Source organism: Rhynchophorus ferrugineus, unplaced genomic scaffold, assembly GCF_030347505.1.
Source record: "Rhynchophorus ferrugineus isolate W39M unplaced genomic scaffold, kcgeb_rfMv2 rfM1, whole genome shotgun sequence".
NCBI classification, from domain to species: domain Eukaryota; kingdom Metazoa; phylum Arthropoda; class Insecta; order Coleoptera; family Curculionidae; genus Rhynchophorus; species Rhynchophorus ferrugineus.
In genome coordinates this window covers 63,242,394-63,267,709 of record NW_027472580.1, presented here as the reverse complement: position 1 = coordinate 63,267,709, position 25,316 = coordinate 63,242,394, and the positions used below count along the sequence as shown (strand labels likewise).

Below are 25,316 nucleotides of genomic sequence, written 5' to 3'. Positions count from 1 at the left end.
TGCTCTCTGTTGTCCGGATGAAGAAGTACAGATAAATGATATTGTCGGGTCGGTCAAAAATCCGTGCTAAACAGTAATTGTTTGTAAATAAACTTCCGCCAGATACACCTCATACGGATTGATGTCGTTCTATTCACAATAATTATACTTGCTAACACAGTAACTAATTTTTATTACACGAATATGTAGGATGTAAGACATTTATTGTTAAAAATTTGTACAATATATATTATGCAAAATATTGCATTCATAGTTTTTCCATCTCTATGGCATCATGGCGATGCTCTGTCCAAATAATTTGTGTTGGTTTGGCCGATTCACTCATTTTCGCACAGAATTTCGAAACTGTGTCCTAGCCAAGCCATGCTGCATTTCCGTTCTATTTATTCAATTGACAGTAACAATTTCAATTAGTTTTAGCAGCTTATAATGCACTGCACCTTTCTGATGACCATATGCACAGTAAAACTTTATGGTCATGAAAATTCTACTTTGGTGTCGATGTGGATAGCCGTCTTGGATTAACCGATAACTTTTTGCGTTTGGAATTGTGGTAGTAGAGCACTTTTCATAACCAGTCACAATCTACTACTAAACACGTACACAATAGTAAGTACACAATCCGCTACTAAAACTCTTCTTTTTGCTTGGATAGCTTGTATTGCAAAGCTAAAATTGTATTGGATCTATCCCACCGCACGTAAACATTTGGATATAAATAGTGGATTCATCAACTGTTAAACTCCTTAAAAGTTCTTTGAACGGTTGAGTTGCGTTTTCGTCCAATAAGTCTGACAGTTCATTCTTTTCGAACATATTTCGTCCTCCAGGCCATTCTTTATCATTGACATGAAATCACCATAAGCATATGGTGGAGCAGCATCACCGTAACTTTCTATGCAATTTTAAGTCTTTCATGATTAACATTTTTCATGATTATACTGATTTCATGTTTATACTGAAGAAAGAAGAAATGACTAATTGGAAGTTTTTTTTGGTTATGTATAAAAATATCAAAACCATTGAATTTAACAGTTAGGTTAAGTTGTTTAATAAGTGTTAATTATATTGATTTTTTCACCGGCAGTTTACAATAGGTTTCTATTTTCACCAATATGTATCCCTGATTAAGATACTTAATTAATACAAATAACTTAAGGAGGTATTCTAGCCTAGAAATATGAAAAAAAATGGATTTTTTTTCATATTTGCGAACTATAGCTGTTTTAGTGTTGAGGCATTTCATTAAAGTAAACCTATAACAAATCGTTTTTTTTTTCGAAAAGCCTTTATTTGAAAATATTATTTTTTTATCTAGAAAAATGTTTAAAGTGGACTCGTACTAAATCTAAGTCTAGAAAGAAGTACTTTCGAGCAAAAACGTTTCGTTTTCAGATGCAATGTCACTAAACAGCTATATTCCCGAAAATAATTTAAATTTTGCAAAACCCTCTTAAGAGCATACTTCTAAAGAGTTACATTTTGAAATTATAAAAAAAATAAACACAAAAAATTCAAAATTTTCAAAATTCTAGACTATCCTGTTTTCTTACAGTTGGAGATTGTTGTTCTGTTCCAGAGCAGTTGTTTTTTATACGGAGTACATGTACTCTTTCCTCTACATTTTTGGCATTAGTTCAGTTAGTACTTAGTTTTGGTGTAACAAGAATTGCACCCACTTTTAGTACTCTACATCTATGAATTATACAGATTTCATTATTTATTCAAATATAACTAAAATATTATCATCGTCTAAATTGATCATACATTTATACATTTTACAAAGGCGATTTAAATAAATGTTTTTTCAGGATAATATTTTAGATTAATTTGTTAAAAAACTTTCAAAAATAAGTTTATTGTCTGTCTCTACTATGTAATAATCTAGTGGTATTTTTTAAATTCATCATCCACTAAAATAATTTTTAGACAATATCGGTATATTAACCACTTGTTTTATTTTTCAGATTGAAGAATCCGACAAGCTTCCAAAAATTATCTGTTTACGATGTTCTGAGCGATTGGAATCGTTCTCGAAATTTAAAGAGACTGCCACGAAAACTGAAGAGGTACTCAATAGGTTTTTAACTTACGCGGATCAACATCAGCCCAATTCGAACGAAGTGGTAAGTATCGAGATAATAAAGACGTCCGAGATCCGATGTATCTCTTGTGAAATGTTTTTTTACTGTCGGTCACGTAGCACAAAGTCGAGTAGGAACAGGATATCGTCAGTCGTTTTAATGTGTTGCTTTGGTTTCCTTAATTATAACTGGTATACGGACGAGACCCAAGTCATTATTGGAACACTTTCAAATTTAGAATTATACCAGATTTTGTGTTATGTATTTGAATGTTTATTTTAACGGTTTCTGTCAGTGGGTTAATGGTATTAGCGGATTATAATGAAACATGGAAAGTTGTCTTATCGATAACATGAGGTCTTGGTAAATATATTAATTTAACATTAATGTACGCGGTAACATTGACACGTAGTTTTTTATATATACGATGTTGTCTAATAATATGTTTATGTTTAATTATTTTCCGTTGCTAATCACTACTGTTTGTTCATTTAATTTTGACTACAAAAATAACATCGTTTGATATGATAGACCACGCCAGCTGCAAAAGAATCTACACCAAAATCAAGAAAGAAACGAGAATATGATATAAATAACCCCTTCGAAATTAGGGAATTGATAAAAGAAAGACGAAGAACTAGAGAGTTTCGAAAAATATATAAGTGAATTCAGCCTGCAAGCAGATAAAGATTACCCGCTATGTAAAGCAAATATTTAAAAGACCACTCATTGGAGTACCGCCTATTGAAAATAATCGAAATTAATGGATTTGACGTAACTACGAAAAAGCTGAATTATTCCCACAACATTTAGCTAACGTTTTCTAACCGAATGATATAGAATTTACAATGTATACAGCTTCTGTTCATCGGCCCGATGTGGCTGTAAATCTGATTTCTCCAATGGAAGTTGCCACGGAAATTGTGTTATTAAAAGAGCTGCCACAAAAAGAAATCATCATGTTGATACATATATTTAATGTCTGTTTGAGACTGAACCATGGTCTAGAATATTTTAAGGTGGCTCGAATAATTATGCTTAAAAAATCTGAGAAACGGGCAGAACTGCTGCTATCAGCGATATCAAAATTATTTGAGAAAGTGCTGTTAAAATAATTTGCCGTTTGAATTTTGAAATCATTACTCAACAAAAAAAAAGAAAAGGCATATGAACAAAATATATACTGTCCTGCAATACTTCCGGACATTTCACAAACTTTTCACCGATTATGGCATTTGGGACTAACCTACAAGATGAGCAAATTGCTGTCCCAGAAATATTGTCAACTGAAGTCATATTTTCGAATGAAAATTTAGAGTCTCGCATGAAAGGACAGTCTCAACACTTAAACCGGAGCTGGATCTCGGCTGGTGTTCCCCAAGGTAGTGTCTAGGGACCACCCTAAAATATATATCTCTTCCTAAAGCTGCAGAGAAAGGGTAGAGGCTGGAAAGTGTAGCGTAATAGCTCCAAACTTATCCACGTTAATTTTACGTTGCGGCGAATTAAACCTAATTTTGTCAATTAACGGATGCCCGATTCCTTAAGCGAAATCATCCAAATACATCGGGATCCATCCTGATGGTAAGTTAAATTGGAAACGTCATGTTAGACAAAAACTAGAGCAGATCAGACTTTAAATCAAGCAACTGTACTGGTTAGTCGGATGATACTCTTAACTTGACCTCAATCAAGCCCCTAATGACTCTAAATCTTTGTCTTTATATACTTTCAACTTTGAACATCCACTTCCACTGAAAACTAAAAACTTTCTATATCCGTTTTATTTTGTGTTTATTACGAATTTTCACATAGAGATGTGGCACTACTAGCAGTCAAATGAAATAACTTACCTTAGCTTGCACATTCTCTATGAACTTTGATAACATTTATATAAATATATATTCTTTATATATCACTCGACTACTCCTGTCACCTGATTATACTCTCTTGTCCCATTAATTTTAATTTATCTTAGATTTTCGCTGTATTTCCTTCACCATTTTCGTCAACATCAATGTTTTCCTCATTAGTAAATATTGCAAACAATGTTGGTTTTCCATAATAGTTTTGTTCGCTTTGAGCTCCCAATTCGTCATTTTTTAACTTAACTCGGCGGTGACCATGATATTTCTTTTAACATATTTTAAAACGTCGAAACCCATATTTTATACTATTAATCAAGCTCTTTTTTGTTGTTGCTTTTTTGCCTTTGAGTATCCTTCACAGTATGATTCGTATTGTAGAGCCGTATGACTAAAGAATACGTGAAGATAAGATCAACATGGTAAAGCAACAGACGGATCAGCTGCACTTATAAATATTAACATCCAGTGAAGTATCAGTAATCCGAGAGGAAAAATAGCATCCAGAGCAGAACTAATTAGTTGAATTGGACAAACTACAGGAACTTTTAAAAGAAGAAATATCAAAATTAAGTCTAAAATCAGGCTCTTTCGAATGCTTATTATATTTTTCTGTGAGCTTATAGAAATTTGGGTATTGTTACAGTGTGACATCTATAAATATGTATTTTAGTATTGTTCTATTAAGACGAATACAATAAACAAATCAATCGAACATTGTATCCTGAAGGACGCGTATGTAGACAGTATTAATTCTTTATAACAGGTCAATTGAAAAGTCCCCGGCCTGACACATAGATGGCGATACTAGAATTAAATCCATATGTTTTTTAGCCCTAACCCTCAGAAGATGCGTGTATAAATTTGACAGTTGTCGGATCATTAATTTGTGAATAATAGCATGTTGATTCTGAAAAATTGGATAAAAAAGAATTTCACATGTTGTTAAAATATTGCTTTTTAAAGGGAAAAAATACAGTTGAAGCAAAAACTTGATCAGGAAAATCAACCATCAAGGATTGGTATGCTAAATTTAGACGTAGTGAAATGAGCACCGAAGACGATGAACGCAGTGGACGCCCAAAAGAGGTTCTTACCGACGATAACATTAAAAAATCCACAAAATGATTTTGAATGACCGTAAATTGAAATTGAATGAAATGACAGACACTCTAAAAATATCAACTGAACGTGTACATCATATCATTCACGAATATTTGGGTATGAGAAAGCTTTGTGCAAAGTGGGTGCCGTGCGAGCTCACTTGACCAAAAACAATGACGAGTTGATCATTCGGAGCAGTGTATAAAGATGATCAAGCGTAATGAACCCGAGTTTTTGCATCGATATGTTACAATGGATGAATGGCATGACATGGCTCCATCATTTCACTCCGAAGTCCAATCGACAGTCATCCGAGTGCACGACGTGTCATGACTGCACACTGTGAATCCGCTCCAAAGCGTGGGAAAACGCAACAGTTGGCTGGCAAAGTTATGGCGTCTGTATTTTGGGATGCGCATAGAATCATTTTCATTGATTACCTTGAAAAATGAAGGACCATCAACAGCGACAATTACATAGCGTTATTGGACCGTTTGAAGGACGAAATCGCCGAAAAATAGCCGCATTTGAAGAAAAAGAAAGTGCTGCTTCACCAAGATAATGCACCGTGTCACAAGTCCGTGAAAACGATGGCAAAAATCCATGAATTGGGCTTCGAATTGCTTCCTCATCCACCGTATTCGCCAGATCTGGCCCGCAGCGACTATTTCTTGTGCTGAGATCTCAAAAGAATGCTCGCTGGGAAGAAATTTTCGTCTAGTGAAGTGGTGATCGTCGAAACTGAGCCTTATTTTGAAGCAAATGATAAATCGTACTCCAAAAATTGTATCGAAAAGTTGGAGGGTCGCTATAACCAGTGTATCACCCTTGAAGGAATTATGTTGAATAAAAAAAACTAATTTTGTCAAAAAAATGTGTTTAACTATGGTAGGCCGGGGACTTTTTAATTGACCTGTTAGACTTATGGTGTTAGGATCGGCCTTTTTGATGAAATAATTAAGAATCCGCTCCAAATCAGACATGAATTAAGAGCATAGGGAATTGTTTGAGGAATAGAAGGTTGACAGTATTCAAATCAAGAACAATTGAAGCCGGTCAGCAGTAGTATCGATAACTAGTAAAGAATGTATGTAGTCCTGTTCCACGAAGAGCAGTGCATTGGTTCAGAAATAGATACTGTCCCATTGAGGACTGATGATGACATCAAAGAGTATATTCGTTAATAAAAATTGAGGCTGATCAAATAAGAGTGACAAAGGGCATCGATTAAAATAAATAACAGTTATTCAAATCATTTGGAATAAAAACAATACACTAAAAGACCGCAGTAATTCTTAGTGGCTGCAACATATAGCATAATAACGTAGTATATACTTTGATTAAATTAATGTTGAAAGTGCAAACATTCCAAGAATTAAAATGCAATTATATATTATGACATGATTATAATTAAATAGTGATTTCTTATAGAGAGTTGGCTTAAGTCAAATATGACGCTTAATGATATGATGATTGTAAAATAATTCTAACCTACAGAATAAATAAGTATATATAGTGAGAATTAGTTAATTAATTTTTCTATCAATATTACATATTATTAATATATTCATTTAAGAAATAATTATGTTATGTTTTTTAATAATTATAAAATAAATATGTTTTCGTTTATTACTCACTGTTATATTTCAAAGTTGTTTAATTTGAATTGATATATGTCAATGTCGTATTTTTATTTAAAATTTTTATATTAAATTAATACCATTTATCATTTTAGGCGGTCTAATATGTTCTAATCAAAGTTTTTTGTGTCTAGTAAACGTTACCAAAACATTATGAAAATGATCAATAACGATTGTTTTCATTTTTTACTTTATTAATTGAGCAATTTCGTATATAATTTCGTTGTTTTATAAGACTATGATTGATTCAGTATCCAAGATTCGTGATCCTTCACCCTTTCTAATCTTTCGTTTCCTTATTTGCAATACGTGGGAAGGTCAGTTATTTTTTTGCCGCGCTATCGATATTACCTTTTATATATAAGAAAAAACTGTTTTTCTCAATGCAACTTAGAAAGATTGCATTATGCATTTCTGAGAATTTCGTGGCTGCATTTTTGTCAGAATTTCAGCTCTTTTAAATAACTAGATATTTTTTAATGATTTAAACATTTCAAAGAAGCGAGAATGTTTTGTTATGTTGTATGTTATATGTATTGTAATGTTCACTAAAAGCTTTTTAGACAAGCAAACAGAAGGTAACAAGCTTCAGATGATTCTAGAATTAAAAATTTCATGAAATTTTCGACGATTCTAATAGGATAGTATAAGGACAATTGTTTAATTTCTTTTATTACAATATATACCGTATAGTCAAATTGCTTAAGCAAATGTTATGGTGTTCCGTAACACTTAGGCGTCATCATTCTGATTGAGTTATTTATTAGCTACTGGAGTTATAAGGTTGGATAACTATTAATTGAAGTTATAAGAGATGTTGAGAGAGTTAATTGAAGTTATAGGAATGGTATTCTAAAATTTTTATACTTTTTCGTCATACTTTTCATTAAAATCTATCTATTTCGAACATGCAAATGGGTTAAACATTTATTCAGTCTACCAAAAATATAAAAACTCTGAATTTACTCTAGAGGGCATATATAAAAAGTCTGCTGAAAGTTCTTGAGGGTAATTGGGAAATTGCAATGATCATACACTATCGATAAAAACGTCATTATTCGTTTCGGCATTTTAGAAAGGTTTATTCACTTCTAAACAGTTGTTAGAAAATGCCCTGTGAATTGGTAATCTGAAATCTGTTAGCCCCGGCTCTATAGATAGAGAAATTTGATGCTACTTTTACAACATTTACAAAAAAATTAAGGAGAATAAAAGCATTTTGGGTTTTATGTAATAATAAATTAAATACACATTAAAAAAAACACCAAATATAATAGGTCAATTGAAAAGTCCCCAGTTTGACACATAGATGGCAATACTAGAATTAAATCCATATGTTTTTTAGTTAGCCCTAACCCTCAAAAGATACGTGTATAAATTTGACAGCTATCGGATTAGTTTTTTGAATTATAACATTTTGAGTGGAGCAACTTTTGTTATTATGAAAAAAATGGATAAAAAGCAATTTCGCGTGTTAATAAAATATTGCTTTTTGAAGGGAAAAATACAGTTGAAGCAAAAACTTGGCTTGATGCCGAGTTTCCGGACACTGCCCCAGGAAAATCAACCATCAAGGATTGGTATGCTAAGTTTAAACGTGGTGAAATGAGCATCGAAGACGGTGAATGCAGTGGACGCCCAAAAAAAATCCATAAAATGATTTTGAATGATCGTAAATTGAAATTGAATGAAAAGCAGACACTCTAAAGATATCAACTGAACGTGTACTATATCATTCACGAAAAACAACGACGAGTTGAGGTTTCGGAGCAGTGTTTGAAGAAGATCAAGCTCAATAAACCCCAGTTTTTGCGTCGATATGTGACAATGGATGAAACATGGCTCCATCATTTCACTCCGAAGTCCAAGCGACAGTCATCAGAGTAGGCTGCACACGATGAACCCGCTCCAAAGCGTAGGAAAACGCAACAAAACGCGGAATAATTTTCATTGACTCCCTTGAAAAAGGAAGAACCATCAACAGCGACTATTAAATAGCGCTATTGGAGCGTTTGAAGGACGAAATCGCCGAAAAACGGCCGCATTTGAAGAAAAGGAAAGTGCTGCTTCAGCAAGGTAATGCACCGTGTCGCAAGTCAATGAAAATGATGCCAAAGATCCATGAATTGGGCTTCGAATTGGTTCCTCATCCACCGTATTCTCCAAATCTGGTTCCCAGCGACTACTTCCTGTTCTCAGATCTCAAAATAATGCTCGCTGGGAAGAAATTTTCATCTAATGAAGAGGTGATCGCCGAAACTGAGGCCTATTTTGAAGAAAAGGACAAATCGTTCTACATAAATGGTATCGAAAAGTTTGAGGGTCGCTATAATCAGTGTATCGCCCTTGAAATGAATTATGTTGAATAAAAAAACTAATTTTGCCAAAAAAATGTGTTTTAATATGGTAGGCCGGGGACTTTTCAATTGACCTGTTACCTGGAAAAATTGCCAATGGATCACCGTCCGTGGAACTGAGTTGATACGTTAGGATATTTATACTGTGCTTTTTTTTAAATTTGTACTAATAACATTCATCGAGCAAAAGTAGCAATCATCCAGGTGATTTTTCTATTATCTCCATAACGTTTACACAGAAATTGAATATGAAAACATTTTCAAAAAGTGACCACTTGTACAACGTTGTTCCGCAAGCGTTACAAAATAATTTCCGTACCCCTGACTAGTCAGTATTTACTACTGGAAAACAACGCTTTGAGAGTGCCGGCTTGGTTTGCGCAGTGGTAAAGGCGACAGGACGGTCCACCTACTGTTGCGATAGTCGCGGGTTCGAATCCTGGTGGGGCATGGTCGTAAATTTATGTTTGTGATTGTCCAAAAGATAAGAGTGCAAAATCCGACAAGGAAAATGATTCCAGTCACGCCAGTAACCAGGCTTGAAGGGAATTATGTTCAATAAACAAAATGTGTTTTACTATGGTAGGCTGGGCACTTTTGACCCCGGATCTATTGACCTGTTAAGAATATAAACAATAGCCCGCAAAAATAAATTAAAGCATCAAACGCGAAATGTCCACTTTCAAAAAGTATTAATAAAATATTAAGTGTTTGCCTTATTGTGATCATTCTTTCACTGTAAAAGTTATTTATTTAGAAAAATTGCTGGAATATATATTAATAAAAATGTCGATGCCGATGTGGATGATTCTCCTGGACTAACCCATGATATTTTGGCCTTGGAATTGTTGTACAATTCATCAATAGCCACAAGTTTATCAGTTTTTAGCAGTTGTAGCAAGTTTTTTTTTCCTGGCTATCAATGAAACTATCATCTTTAAACGGTTCGGAATGGTAATTCCACTCAATTTGTGTGAATCTTTGCCATCGCATGTAGACTTCTGAGAACATCAACTGCTAAGGGGTTCTGAAAATTCTTTGAAAGTTTGAGCAGAAGGGTTTTCTTCTAATTTTGTCATTGAAATCAAAACTGAAAATTTTGTATATGATATGAATCATCACCTATACATTTTAAAATATTTGATGAATTTCGCCAGCATATTTATCTAATTCAAGCGACAAATGTAGTTGAACAAAATGAAGGGTAGGGAAGGCCTAAAATGCAATTTTAAGTGTTCCATGATAAGCGTTCGAATAATTCAATAATTCTAAATGGAAAGCTGTTATTTTATGCAAAGAAATATCAGAACTAGTGAGTTTAACAGTTAGGTTAGGTTTTTAACAAGTTGTTTTAGATATTAGTGAAAAAGTGAAGTACTAATGTAAAAAAATTGTTAAAAATCTAACCTAACTGTTAAACACACTGATCAATATATACGGAAGCATCTATCACAATAATATATTAAAAAATTGTTTCCTAAAGAAATGTTCCGGTCGATGATCCTATTGTTAAGTTGAGTTAAATATTCAATAGGTAGGACTTCGTAATCAAAAGCCTTATCAGATCTATTCTCCGCTGATTATTTTTTAACCCTTAAAAAATACTAGCGGAATATAAAAATAAAAACAGAAATTAGAAAATGATACATTGACGCTGCTTGAAAAATTTATAAAATTATATCTATATTTATTTAATATAAAAGTGTATAATTTTTTGCAGAATGTTAAAAATACCTTCTATAAATTTAAACTTTATACAACACCGTAAATGCGTCCTTTGAAGCTGTATACATTTACCCATTACAAATTCGATTGGTTCAACACATTGAAGCAACATTATTCCAATTTGCATCAATGCAAACAATTGATGGAATTTTATCATCATAGAGAAACATAGTTGAATAATTTTGCAAAGATATGCATGATAAAGTATTCTCGTTTCAATACACCCTAACAATTAATTAAAATGAGATATGAAATATATGTAATTAATTTTAGTTCTTAATATTATAAAATTATTTGAAATGCTAAATTGAAAACTACTTTTCTAGGTGCCAAATCAGCTGGAATGACATATGTTTTTGATTTAGTATTAAAAAAATTAGTTTAAAGTTTTATTATTGTTAATTACATCTTACATTCGATATGCTTAATACAATCTTAACTCACAAATTAATTTATTACTACTCTTCTGTTCTTCCTGCATTAATATACAAGCAAGGCGTGTACGGGATTAATACATCAGTATGTATTTCCCAAATTAGAATAAAACTGATCTACTTAAGCTAAACGTAAAAGCCTTATCTTTCTCAGGTTTATTAAGCATAATTATTCGAACAACCTTAAGACGTTCCGGAACATGGTTCAGTCTCAAACAGGCATTGAATATATATGACAACATCATTATTGCTTTTCGAGGCAGCTCTTTTTAATAACCCAGGTGAAATATCATCAATACCTTTTTAGGATTGAGCTTTTTATTGTGTTGTCAATTTCTGTGGCAACTTCCATTGGAGAAATTAGATTTACAGCTATATCGGACTGATAAATAGGATTTACATGTATTGTAGATTTTATATCATTCATAGTTTAAACTAAAATTATATAAGTTTAATAAAATTAAAGAAAAATGTAAAATTATATATCAAATCTATCCATCCAGTGAAAGTATTGTTCATAACTAGCTCTATTACTTTTTCCCATATTTATGACAGTATATCTTCATTAGAATGAAAGTGTTCAGCCAGATCATGTGATATATATTAGAATAAGTAATATTTCCTTTGGTTTTTAACACATGTCGTACTATTATTTAATATAAAAGCGTGTCGGCTTGGTGGCGTAGTGGTAAAGGCAATGGTACGGTCCTCCTACTGTTGTGATAGCCGCGGGTTCGATTCCTGCTCATCTTGCAATATCATTTCGTGGAGAAAATTATTTATTCATATTCAGAAAGCTATGGGAAAATGGGAAAAAAATGACAACTGCAAACATACGAGTGTCGCATTTTTGCCAGTAATTACTGGAGTAATATGGATAATTGTTGTTTGTTAGACTTTACATTGTATATATAATTGGTATAATTGTATAAATAAATTAATTGTAAAATAAACACCCAAAAGGTGGGATTCAAACCCCCCAACTACCATAGTAGTGGCGGAATCATCACGTCACTTTAACCACCTGGCTTCCAAGCGGGCTCTTTTTTTTGGCCTGGAACCGGGTAGGGGAATCCTGTTACGGATACCTGGTCGGGAAGACCCGCAGGAATAAGCGAGTTGGACTGGTTATGTGGAGACTGCCTCTGGGCTACCCACTAAACCCCACCCTATCAACTGATCCAATGACCCTAACTGATACTTCTTACTGTTAGTAAGGAGGGTGCCCGTAACCGGTAACACCGTTAAGGGGCACAAGGGCCAGGCAAGGACGTGGCGTCGTTATCACACCACGCAGCTTGCGGTACATGAGTTAATCGCTCGCCGGAGAAGGGCGAGACAATTTGGAGTTAGAGCACGACGGGGTAGTGTCGGCTGTGATGGAATAAGGCTACGAAGAGCCGAATGAGTTATTGGCCTAAAATATCGGCCAGCTCGGTAATACATCTCTTGTCCGAGAGACGAAGAGTGGAGAAATATCTGGAGTAAACCTCGGATATAAAATCGTGAACTTGGGGGACGTCTGTTTCTCTATGAATTTAATTGTTTCTGACGAACCAGGGGGCATTGATTATTCTCCTGAGAATTTTGTTTTGAAAGACTTGAAGACGTTCCACCTGGCTAGGTGAGACGTATTTTAGATAGACACTGGAGCCGTATAGAACGACTGATCGAACCAGCATCTTGTACAGGAGGGGTTTATATAGATAGAGGAAGCTTGCTGGCCCGGTTGATAAGCGGGAACAGCAAATTAACAGTACCTTGACCTTTATGGAGGGACTTTTGAACGTGGGAATTCCACCTAAATTTGCGATCGAAGACAAGATCGAGATAGGTGGCTTCTTCTGACCATGGGATTTCGGTGTTCTCGATTTTAAGACGCGAAATGCTCGGTGTAAAATGCTTCTTGTGGAAGAAGGTGGCCTGGGTTTTCTGTGGGTTGACCTGCAACCTCCAGAAATGTAACCACTGCACCGTCTCATCGAGTTGTTTTTGGAGTCTGCTTCGGATGTGCGGTGCTACTCTTGAAGAAGCAAAGTAAGCAGTGTCGTCTGCGTAAAAAGCAGTCTCAACTTGTGGTCTCCTAGGGATATCTGAAAGAAAAATATTAAATAGAGCGGGTGCCAGGGGAGAGCCTTGTGGAACTCCTGCGTCGATGGTTTTCCGGCTAGAGAGAATATCTTTAATCTTCACCTGGAACGATCATCCTGCCAGAAATGTTTTGATAAGAGCTGTTAGGTCGTCAGATAGACCTAATCGGATGCATTTCGCCACTAAGCCTTCGTGCCAAACCTTGTCAAAGGCTTTGGTTAGGTCCAAGAAGACCGCTCCAAGTCTTTCATGTCGATTAAAAGCACAGTTGATTTTTGCGGCAAGCCGAACGGCTGAGTGTTTGGCGCGGAACCCGAATTGCTCATCTGGAATGATATTGTTTGTCTCCGTAAAATCATTAAGAGCGTAAAGAATTGCTCTTTCAGCAAGTTTGGAAATGGAACTTAGTAGGCTGATAGGTCTGTAGTCAGAAGGTGATGACTTAGCTCCTTTTTTGGGTGTAACTGCGATGAATGCATGTTTCCATGTGAATGGAAAGTGTTGCAGCCTCAGAATGGCATTGATGATATTACTTAGTTCGGCGAGCTGCTTGTAGGGAAGATTTTTGAGTTGGGCTATCGAAATATTATCGAAACCCGGGGCCTTCTTGTTCCGAATCTTGCTGATCATTTGCGTGAGTATTGTAGGAGTGACTAGATAGTTTAAAAGATAACTCGGAGGTACTTGAGAACGAACGGAGTTGGCATTCCTAATGATTTGGTCGTTCTCAGCAGCGTTTATATTTGTAGCTGGAGGGAGGCGTTCCATTTGGGCCTCATAGGTTTTAGCGAGGAGCTCGGCCTTTTCGTGGTCGGTGACTGCAAAAGTTCCTGTCTCCGCTGACTTTAGTGGGGATATGACGTTTTGCGCCTTCCCCAGGAGGCTTTTAGAGAGTCGCCAGAAAGTTGCGGGGCCATCCAGCCTTTGGTCCGCTAGAAATGAGTTTCATTTCTCGGATCGCCAGGCTTTAATGGATTCCTTCACTTCTCGTTTTACTCTGTTGGCCTCCCTTTTGTCTGCCGAGTTGAGGGTGGCACGAGCTCTACGATAGAGACGATTTTTGAGTCGGATCTGTGACTTGATGTCTTCAGGAACTGGCTCACTTTGAGAGTTTGAAAATGATGGAACTTCGAGTGATGAATTCTGATAGGCGGACTGGATGTCTCGAGTTAGCTTCGACACTGCACGCTCGAGTTGGTCAGGTCGATCAATCTTCGGGATTGGACCGGATTCCAAGAGAATTTCCTGATATCTCTTCCAGTCGGTTTTCTTTCTGGCCTTGAAGCGAGGAATTTCGATTGCACAACAATCCCCGAGAGTTAATATAATCGGACGATGGTCCGAATGTAACTCGTCGAGAACCTGTACATCAGAAGGACGATTGATGTTCTGGAGAATAAAAAATGTCCCGCTGTCCAATAGCGGGGTAGGCTCATCCGGCAGGGCCTAAGTTTGCACTCAGTGCTGCGATATCGTTGCTTGTTCGATTTGCGCGCTCGCAATCCCACATGGGATGGTGAGCGTTGAAGTCTCCACCGATTATTTTTGAGGTTGGGCCGTCGAAGAGCGTTTTAAAGGCAGACGAGTCATGCAAGCATTTCCTGTACAGAGAGGTAATCACGATTGGACGATCCTGAGTTTCCACCTGGATAGAGAGGTGAATTCGATATTTGGTGACGATGCAATTGAAGCCAGAAGGTTGTGTTTAATTCCCTTTTTGACTAGTCATTCCTATAAACCGTGTAGTTTAGAAGTGAAAAACGATGAGAGGGTTTTAGGAGAGTCTCTTGGATAAGTGCTATATCGATGCCTGAAGATGAAAGAACGAGTTCCAGCTCCACTTTTTTATCGCGTAAGCTGTTGGCGTTCCACGACATGATTTTAAGCACTTTGGAAGCAGCCATTTTGACGAGTAAACAACTGCTGAAAGGTAGACGGGAAAGGGGGGTTGCCGCTTAGGCGGCTATATTGGGAAATAATTGTTGGGATTGAAAGAACTGCAGGATGCTGAGCATCTGCTGCAGTGTGAAGGTAGTTGGAAGACCCGCTGGTAGTGCAGAAGGTTGTATTGGGACAGGGGCTAGGATATTGGCGGGAGCCGCCCGGTTGGAGGAGGCCAGCTTTTGAGCTAACCTCCTTCCTCCCTGGTTGCTCCACACAGAGTTTGTGTTGTCTGGATTGGATTGGTCTAAGATTCCTGGGAGCAGGTCGACAGCTACAGCCTGTGTCATTAGCTGTGTGTGGGTCTCCACAATTGCTGCATTTAGGTGGATCCTCGCGTACCTTGGTGCACGAACGGTTTTCATGGTGTCCGGCGCATTTGACACACCGGGGAGGCGCTCTACAACGAGAGCTGGAATGGCCAAACAGCTGGCAGTTGTAGCACTGCACAGGCTGGCCGTTGCCTGGCTGGAGTTCGACTTTCACGATTGACAGTGCTATTTTGGTGAGATTAATGATGTTCCTTTCTTCGTTAGGAACAACGACCTGGATTATGGGAAGGTCTTCGCCTGATTTAAGTTTCCACCTTAGAAGAGATTTTGGGTGGAAACCATGCGAAATAAGGTGTTCTTTGGCTTCGTCAACCGTTACAATCGTTGGGATGTTGCGGATGATGACTCGTATTGCCCTTTCAGAAGGAGGACAGAAGGAGTGAAATGCATATTTCCGGTCTTCAAGAAGCTTGGTCAGTTTGCGGAAGTCGTTCGAAGTTGGTACAAATAAGCGAGCTCCGTCCTTTCGGCTTAAAGTTGCAGTAATCTCTATGGAATTATGTTTCGCAATTCGAAGGATTTCTGAGTATTTCTTCGTGTTACGAAGAACGATGGGTGGGATTTTTTCCTTTTTAGGAGCGGTGGTTGGATTTGGGTTCGCCGATAGAGTTGGCATAGGTAGTGAGGTTGGAGATTGTGAGAGAGTTCCCGAAGTGTTTGGAACTGTGGTAGCGTGAGGAGAAGTGTTTAATGAGTTAATAGCCTGGCTACTCACCTCAGTAGGCTGGGTCGTCTTGACGGCCGCTGGTTTGGGCGTTGGCTGAGTAGCTGTCTTAGTTAGCGGCTTGGTGGACGCTGATCTGACGGCATTTCTGGAGGTTGATGGTTGCGAGTTGGCCTTGGCTCTCTGCTGGATGGGTTGGATAGACGGCTTGGCAGTCGGCTTGGTTGCAGCTGCCTGTCTAGCCTTATCGACGGCCTTCGACAGCTGACTTGGTTGTGGCGGGGTGATGGGACCCCTCTTCCTTTTTCCCACCACGGTGAATCCATCATCCGGATCTTCATTTTCCAACGATTGGGATGTGAGTTCATTTGGTGTCTCAGGAGGTTGATGTACTGACTGCGCCGGGGTGGGTTTAGTAAGGACGTCTTGTAGCAACATCAGCATTGCGGAGAGCTCGTCTCCTTGCTTTGTTAGCAATATTCGAAGTTGAGTAACCTCAATTTTGAGCTCGGCATTTTCATTTTTTAGATACTCGATGAGTTCAGGACCCATCATCCGGGCATCGTCAGGGCTATCATTGGCACATTTCTCGATTGTTGAACGGCAACTTTCTGGAGGCGGTGATGGCTCTGGCGTGCAGGACGCCATTGCCCCGCTTGTAAAACGCTTTCCGGCGTTTACAAACGTTTATGATGTTTGGGCGAAGGTCCTGATGGAAGCGGTTTACGAGTCGATCATTTGGCAATCAGTTGCGGGTAATTCTCGGAAGAGTAGGTAGGCTCGGAGGACCGGTCACGACCGTTCTCTTCGGAAGCTAGCACTGAACTTCAAGCGGGCTCTACTGAGATAAACACGAGATACTCTCCAAGTTTTAGGGTTTATTCAATGATTATAAAGTAATAAAATATATATACGGATAAAAAGTAAATATAAGTGCTACTAATTATTACGAGTTTACTAGGGTTTTCAGTAAGTTCGTTTCGTTTTATTATTACTTCGTTTTATTATTATGGATGACATTGTGGTTCTGAATCAAAACAAGGAGCTATTGTTCAAACGAGAATGTTTTAATTCGCGTATTCGTTATGGTTTATAGGTGGAAAAAGTGTTCCATATGAATAACGTTCACCTGTTCACACAGCACAAAAAAACATGTCTAAAATCAGTAAATTAATGTACGGATTGTTCCAATATCCTATAATTTTAGCTAAACTCGAAATACATTTCTTCATTTTTGTTTTGTTTTTATGAACTTATTGAACAGTCTTGTATAAATATGTGCTGGATAACAAGTTGAATATAATGCATTAGTAAAATAAAAATGTCTATTTTGATTTATATTTTTTTATACGTACAAACACCAATATAAAAATACCAAATAAGTGAAATCACAGAAACGTAAATCTAAATAACAATATACTAATTTAATAAAAAAAACACCTCGTAGTTGTTAAATCCTATAGGGTAGTCCAATCTTGAAGATGTCCTAAAATAAAGCAAATATTTTAGTCATGTATATGCGTATAATATGAAATGTTCTTTTTTGGAAAACTATGTTACAGTTAAAACACTTTTTTTCAGTAACTAATCTTGAAGCATTTGTCATCAATATGAGGTCATGCGTCAACTTATAACAATTACATTACTGATGCGAATTTAAATAACTAGATATTATTTATATTAGTGCGGATTTACGTTTATTTTAACCTGAATACATGTTATGAGTGCCAAGATATTTGGTGACTCAAATGAAGATGAATCAATTGAAATAAATGAATAGCTAAAAATAAAAATAAATAATACTAATTTTGATCTTATAGAGTATAGAAATGTTTAACCCAAAATGTTAATTTTGTAATAACTGTTAATACAAACTAATCTTTTTGTTTTGTTTTTAATGAACGACGAACATTATTACTTAACAACAATCATAAATTAGTTATTTTTTAATAAAAATTGAACATTTATTGTAAGAGGCCCTCATTCTTATTTTCAATGAATGTACTAAAATCTCAGAGATTGACATTTAACCATAAAACAACCACACTGAACTACAATATATTTAGGGGTTTCATAAGGCAATGCACTAGGTCCGATATTGCATATTCTATATACAGATGCACTATAGACTATACAGACAGTATCTGCATATGACACAGCAGCTAAGAACTTCCCACCTCGATAAAAATACAACTATGTAAATGAAACAAAATCTATCCAACTTTTACTCTGTGTAGAAGAACATGCTCACAAGTGAACGTCTATAGCCGGCGTTCTGGAGGATTATCTACTTCTCAACCAATACCCTACTGTTGGTGCCGTAGGGTTTCGAACATTCTTCACTAAATTCCACCATAACTGGCGATCGATCGCAGCTGTTCTGGCTGCCGACAATGTCAGTCACCTATTTTTCAAATCGTTTTCGATTATCTTCTATTGATCTATCGATCGATTTCGCTACAGAAGCCTCTGATGAATTCGTTCAGCTTTCATTCGACACATATGTGCAAATCATTGCAATCTGTGCCTCTAAATTTGTTCCTCAACTGTGCTCTGATTGTCGCATCTCAAAGGGATTTTATTTCTAATATGATCACGGAGAAAAACATGCTCCCTTAGGCGATGGATGGAGCAACGCCTCACTTGGAGAAATACTTGCTAAACTGAAACAGCTTTGGACTTACACTATATCAATCGTATATCGTGATTGAGCGCAAATCCAAGTTGTCATTAGATCACAAGGTTGCTGTACGAATCAATACTTACTGCTTGTAAGTCTCCGCTCTCTCTCGAAGGCTCTAAAATAAAGTGTTGCGTGCTATTATCTATGCTTCTAATAAAATTATATAGCACGATATTCCTTAAGAACTGTAGTAGGAACTGCGTTGGAATGTAATTGAAAGTGTTTGTGTTAAATACTTTGAAAAGGCGTTAGCGCACCCCAATATGCTACCCAATCAGATAAATGTGTGACATGATAGACTTCCAGTTTCATATCATTTTACAGGCTTCACAATATGGGTCATTTCGTCGAAATTGAGCATTTTCCAGTGTGAAAATATCTGAATTTGTACCGAGTAAATTGCATTGTTACGTTTTACTTATTAGCATCACTAACAAGCTTCACTTTTCAGTGCTTGCCATCTCGTCAAAGTGTAAGCAATATATTTTTTAGTGTGTTGAAAATGCTTGAATTTGCACCGAGTAAATCGCATTTGCGGGAAGTTTTACATTTTTTACTTCAATTTATAGAAAAAGACGACTGAAAGTCATCGAATGCTATGCTTACGGCAACCATGCTCGCTCAATCGAATTCAACATGTGAACATGTGGTTTCAACTAGCGTTAGGAACTATCGACTGAAAACGACTATTGACTGTTTAGTAATTGACTACTTTTTACAGTTGCTATTTTCGGTCCGACTGACTTGACTATTTTTTACTATCTCTGCCTGTTTCAGTCGTATACTGCCAATTACTATTTTCGGACCTACTAGTTTCATTCGACTAATTTTTAATGTTCTGATTTTACCGTCCTAGCCGCGACCTTTAAAATAATGTGCCTAATTTATGCTTACATATATTTATATGTAATATATATGGTTTTATGTTTTGTTTGTAGTATGATTGTAGATAACAAAATATTGTATATTAATACAGCAGCATTTGAGAACTTTATTTTTATAGATTATTTGTTAGTGTAAGAGGGTGAAAAAAAAACATGTTGATTGATAAATAGAAAAATAATTTTGACTGCATTTATGTTATATAACAACTTGCCAACTATTTGGACTTTTTTTATTGACTTTTTTAATTTTCTAAGTATCTGGATGTTTGTTCAAGCCTTTTGAATGTTAAATCTTCTTACATTAAAATTTCAACGAATTATTTTCTTAAAATATCCCTTATTAACGATAAATAAAAATGTTATTGTATTTAAAAAGGTGCGATGGTTAATTAGTCGATAAAGATTGATTGAGAAACTACGATACATCTATTTAGTAGTCATTACTCCATTCGTCTTTACAAGTCAGTCAAATATATGAAATTGACAGTGTATTTGACTGAAATAATACTTACTATTTTCAGTCGCTAGTTTTTTTTTTACTATCGACTAGTTCGATTGTTTTCTAACACTAGTTTCAACGTTTTAAAAGTGGTGATTTTGACACCGAAGACAAAGAGTATTTCGGACAGCAAAAACAATTTTACGAGGGATTTGAAGACATTCGATGATGATCCGTTTTACGCAAGAATAATATGCATATTTGTGGGGAGTAACACAAGAAACCATTTCCAATTGCTTAAACATAGGAATAATTCAAAAGCTTGGACATTTTGTGCCGTATCATCTGAAGTCAGGAGACGTTGAAAGGCGTTTGGTGAAATGTATGAAATGCCGTTCAGTGTGTAATGTGGAACTCTATAATATTTTATATCATATAATTTTAATACAACTTACTCATGGCGTTTGACCTAACTAATTTGGACTCTCAATATATTAATGGTGTGTTAGTTAATTAGTATTAGTTAAACTACTGTTAATAACCGACGTCATTATACGCTGAAAAAGACTAGCAAGTAAAACGTTAGGTAATGTACCGTGCAATAGAAAAATTTTGCTATTTAATGATATCGAGATATTTTTTTATTTTTATAGTGATTAACTGTTTCTGCTTTACAACTGTGAATTTGTTTGAAAATAAAACTATCTGATATTCTCAAAGAAGGTCTGATTTCTTCGAGGTAAATCTGTCCAACATTTAGTTCCTAAGATAACGCATTTTGATGATATTCTCAAATTTACAATCTAACGCATCACTAATAAGTCTCCTGTCTAATTAAGCGTAACATTTTTTTCAGATATATTAGTTCCAACGCTTCTGTAACTATTCGATGTCTTTTTTATAAAATGATTTACGAAGAACGAATGAAGAAACGGTGTTATTGTTTACAACTGTAATATTTATAGGTTAGTACAATCAAGAATCATATGATTCTGTCAGTAATAGTGTCACCCATGTGTCAGGCTGGAGACTTGACTGTTGTGTTGTCAAAATTTAGTAAAATTACCTTTATTAGCCATTGCTACTGATGAATAAAAAACTTTTCTTTTTTATATTAAATTAATCTTAATTTATGTGTTAGTGTGATTTAGTTGTTATAAGATTTTAATTGTACCTATTTTATAAACTTTTTCATTTATAATAAATTTTTATAAACAAAATGCTCTATTAAAGTAAGTTGATCCTAATATTATTTTGGTGTTTTCATTAATATTAAGAGATGGAAGTTCTACTTGTTGATTAATTAGTTTTGTGGTTTGATAAAAAATAAATAATTTTATAATTTCAAATACATATTATTATTTGGTAATCTGGGTATTTAGTAACTTCAATACTAATCATTTTCTGAAGTGTTAATCCGAGAGATTGTCAAAATACGCATTTGCAGCTACTATTTGTTTTATTTTTTTTATAAATCACATTCTCCACACGTGCCATTTTTAATGTATAAAAACAGTCAGAAATCGGAAGCTAATAGGGCAGATGTTGGGGCAGTTTATAATTTAATTCACTGATTTTTTTTTATTCAGGTGATCTAAAAGATATAAGAATAATCTGAGTTGGTTGTTTTACCAGTTTCTCAACACGAACTTTTGAACACAAAATTTAAGTAGGCGAACAGAAACTGGCTGTTCCTCTTCGTATTGATTCAGGACCATGGCGTTAAGTCTCATGTTACACCGATGAAAAAAAATACAAAATCTTTTTGATTACATTTAAAAGCGTATTTGACTCATATATTCTCTAGACCTCCTAATGAGATTCCTAAGAATTCTACTGAGAAAACTTTCTATTTATCGATAATTCATCATCATCATCAATCCATAGCCGACACTCGGGCGACCGTCTACTTTTCAATGACTGATATCGGTGCTGTAAATAGCTTTCTATGAATTAGAGTCATTTCTTTTTTTGGAGCTCCTTTCTGTGCCTTTCAAACAAAAGGTCGATTTCGCCACAGAAATTCGTTCATTGTACTGGCATGTTCAAATCTTAGATTTGTTGTTCAACTATGATTGATTGTCAGATCTTAATAGGATATAATTTACATGTGTCAGACTGTAACAGTGTCTAAGACTTGGAGCATTCCAAGGAGATGGATTTTACTCTTGATATATTTTTCGTCTTTCATAAACACCATCTTAGAGAAGCAAACGTTTATGTAGCTTGGCCGATTCAGCTGACTTCAACAGTAGATTCTACTTTCTTCTTCTATATTGCTGATCCTAAGTCCTTGAACTTCTGGACCCTGTTGGGATTTACAATATCAGGCGATCCGTCTGACAACTGACTTTGGTCTGAAGCGTTATATCATGAAAAATGCTGCCAAAGCCTCAACATCTGTATCAACAAATATAGAACTAGCCGCAGCTAATTTCAGAGATCGTTTAAGAAGTTTGTAGCATCATATTGAACGCCATATTTCTTGATTTTGTGTGTAATTGCATCCACAACAATGTTGAAAAGGCGTGGAGAGTAGCTATTTCCTTGACGAACACTGGCTCGGATCTCGAATGAATTTGATAAATCATTTACACTGTGTGCACTAGTAGTGTTACTAGCAACTAGCTAATGGAAACATCATAAGATCCAGAAGAAGATTAACAATTTTTAAGGAAAATCCTCCCAAGGTGAGCACTAGTATATGCAGTTGAAAGCAGAACGAAAAGCAATAAAATCGACAATAACACGATTTCCGCATCAAACAGGTTTCTACATACACTGGGGAGTCCGAAAATATTATCTACACAACCGCCATTCGGTGTAAATATCGCCTGCTCTTCTCTGCTTGTTTATTCACAAGCTCTTTCAAGCATCGTGTGCATGGTTTTCAGAAATATTTTCCAACAATTAATAGAGTAGGGCTCTTTTTAAATATTATTGCTTTCTCTCCGATCGTCAAATTCGTCAGGTCATCGGTCTTAATAATTTCTGCTTCATTTGATCGACTTCAACCAAATAATAAAGTGACATCTCTCATCAAACGCAAAACTTATTAAACAACCTATATACAAACAATATTTGATTCTTACCCGAGAATGAACTTTTTGTCCACGTTGGTAGTCTATCAAGGAGTAGAATTTGTTATCTGACTGTACCACACCTGTGTTGCAAAGTTGTAATTTCTGTTCATTCTATACCTTCGCAACCTCAGCAAAAAAACTGTTATCAATACCACAAGACATATCAGTAATACACATACGATAAAAGTGAGGAGTAATTTTTTTAAGAAGTAATGTTTTTCTATAATTGGATCATATGAAAATTCATACTCTTCCTAAAAATAAAAAACACTTTTGTAACTTATATAAAATATTTCAGTGATAATCAAAATATTGTATATAATGCATATATAAACAATATTTATGCAGTTCGTTATACTGTACCTCTTCACAATCCTTTTCTTCAAGTTCATATAACATTTTACTGTTCCCTGTTATATAATCAACACAGACTGGTCCATCTTTATCTCTGGTTATTATTTGATTTAAGTCGTGGCGAATTTTATATATGTCACAGGTGCAATAAAATTGGTTTCCAGAAAGGTTCAGTAGATCTAATGTAAGCCAATTAGTTAAATTATAACTTAAAGTAGATAGGGCATTGTCCTGTAAATACATCTGAAATAAAATACATTATCTTTTAATTATTTTTATATTGGTGTTTTTCATTTTTTATTAATAAAGACAATTAGATGACTACAATTTCAGTTTTTTACTATTAGCGAGTGTTCATGTGTATCAGACATAATAGGAGGGTATTCAGACGTATCCGATCTGGTTACGACATGACTGAATTTGTTATATTGGGTTTGTGAAAAAATTATGTACTTTTTTATTAGTATTATTAGCGATACAATGTTATGGCATTTTTTGCGATGATTTATTGTATTGTCTGTGAATATTATCTATTCTGAATCCTTTAATTTATAAGTCCTTCATCACCTCCAAACCAGATTCCTTAAAGAATAAACATAATCAAATGGATAAGTTTGAAGGATACAAATAAGAAAATCATCTAAATGAGCAATCAGATTCAATGCTTAACAAATACAAAAATTGAAACAGAAGAACATATAACCCGTCCAATAAAGCAGCCAAAGCACAGTATAGATGACGTCTAATATAGTGCCAATTACAGTTTGTAAAAATGTAAAATTGGTTTAAAACTATGTTTTTTTTCTCGTTTAGAGATAGAATGCTGTCTGGTGCGTCGGAATATGTAATCGAATAAGTCTATAAAATTCTATTTGGAGTGATACTGATGGGTCACGTTGCTAAATTTCGAAATTTCTAATTAGAACTTATAAAACAGTAAACGTCGTAAACCAAGAGTCAGATTTGATGCGGCAACATCGCGACGTTCTGTGGTCATAAATTTTGATGATGTGCATTGGCAGTTTTATTGGACAGGCTATATAATTGATTATAACTATATAAAATTTTCACTTGGAGTCCTCTGGTTTCTTCAAGAAACAATACGCCACATTGGTAGGGTATAGAAAAGATGCAATAATAAAGTTGTATTCAAACCATACAGACAAACGTCTCGGACAATCCTTAATGTCAAAGCTAAAATGGATGCGTTAAAGGTAATATATTAGTACAAGGTCCTCTGTGAGTGTATGGAAGTGTACATAGGAGAAATGGAGAGGATACTGAATACGATAAAACAAAATTAATGATGTGTGAAATATGATATATAGTACAGTCAGCTTTGGCTGAATATAGGATGGATACTGACCACTACTTTCAATTCAATAAAGTTCAGATTTTAGCCAGTCCACAAGGCAATTTTAATAGAAAACAAACAGAGAAATAGTGAATTTACAAACACTAAAATGATCTCAACAATGTCAAGTTTTATAGTATTAACCGTTTTTAATGTCAAAGCTTACGCTCTAAATCTGTAACTGAGAAACGTCGAATGATTTTAGTCAATAAACGCAGCTTATGCCGTGTAAGTCCGTGATTTTTGGTTAAAAGCCGAATTAAATAATTTTTACGGGCTCCT

The 25,316-nt window shown here is 35.4% G+C and overlaps 2 protein-coding genes across 3 annotated transcripts in view; one reads left to right on the top strand and one right to left on the bottom strand.

Annotated features, from left to right (window-relative positions):
- Window positions 1–25,316, top strand: part of LOC143198940 (uncharacterized) — a 108,712-nt gene that overhangs the window by 51,910 nt on the left and 31,486 nt on the right. For both annotated transcript variants that reach the window (XM_076408723.1, XM_076408639.1), the window contains exon 2: window positions 1,968–2,126. In XM_076408723.1, the coding sequence (XP_076264838.1) occupies window positions 1,968–2,126 (159 nt within the window). The remainder of the gene's footprint in view (window positions 1–1,967; window positions 2,127–25,316) is intronic.
- The window catches only part of LOC143199059 (uncharacterized), a 28,099-nt gene continuing 20,344 nt past the window's right edge, over window positions 17,562–25,316 (bottom strand). Inside the window, exons 8-10 of the mRNA XM_076408830.1 lie at window positions 23,690–23,923; window positions 23,336–23,580; window positions 17,562–17,723 (exon numbers count right to left, since the gene is read on the bottom strand). Coding sequence (XP_076264945.1) covers window positions 23,371–23,580; window positions 23,690–23,923 — 444 coding nt within the window. The 3' untranslated portion in view covers window positions 17,562–17,723; window positions 23,336–23,370. The remainder of the gene's footprint in view (window positions 17,724–23,335; window positions 23,581–23,689; window positions 23,924–25,316) is intronic.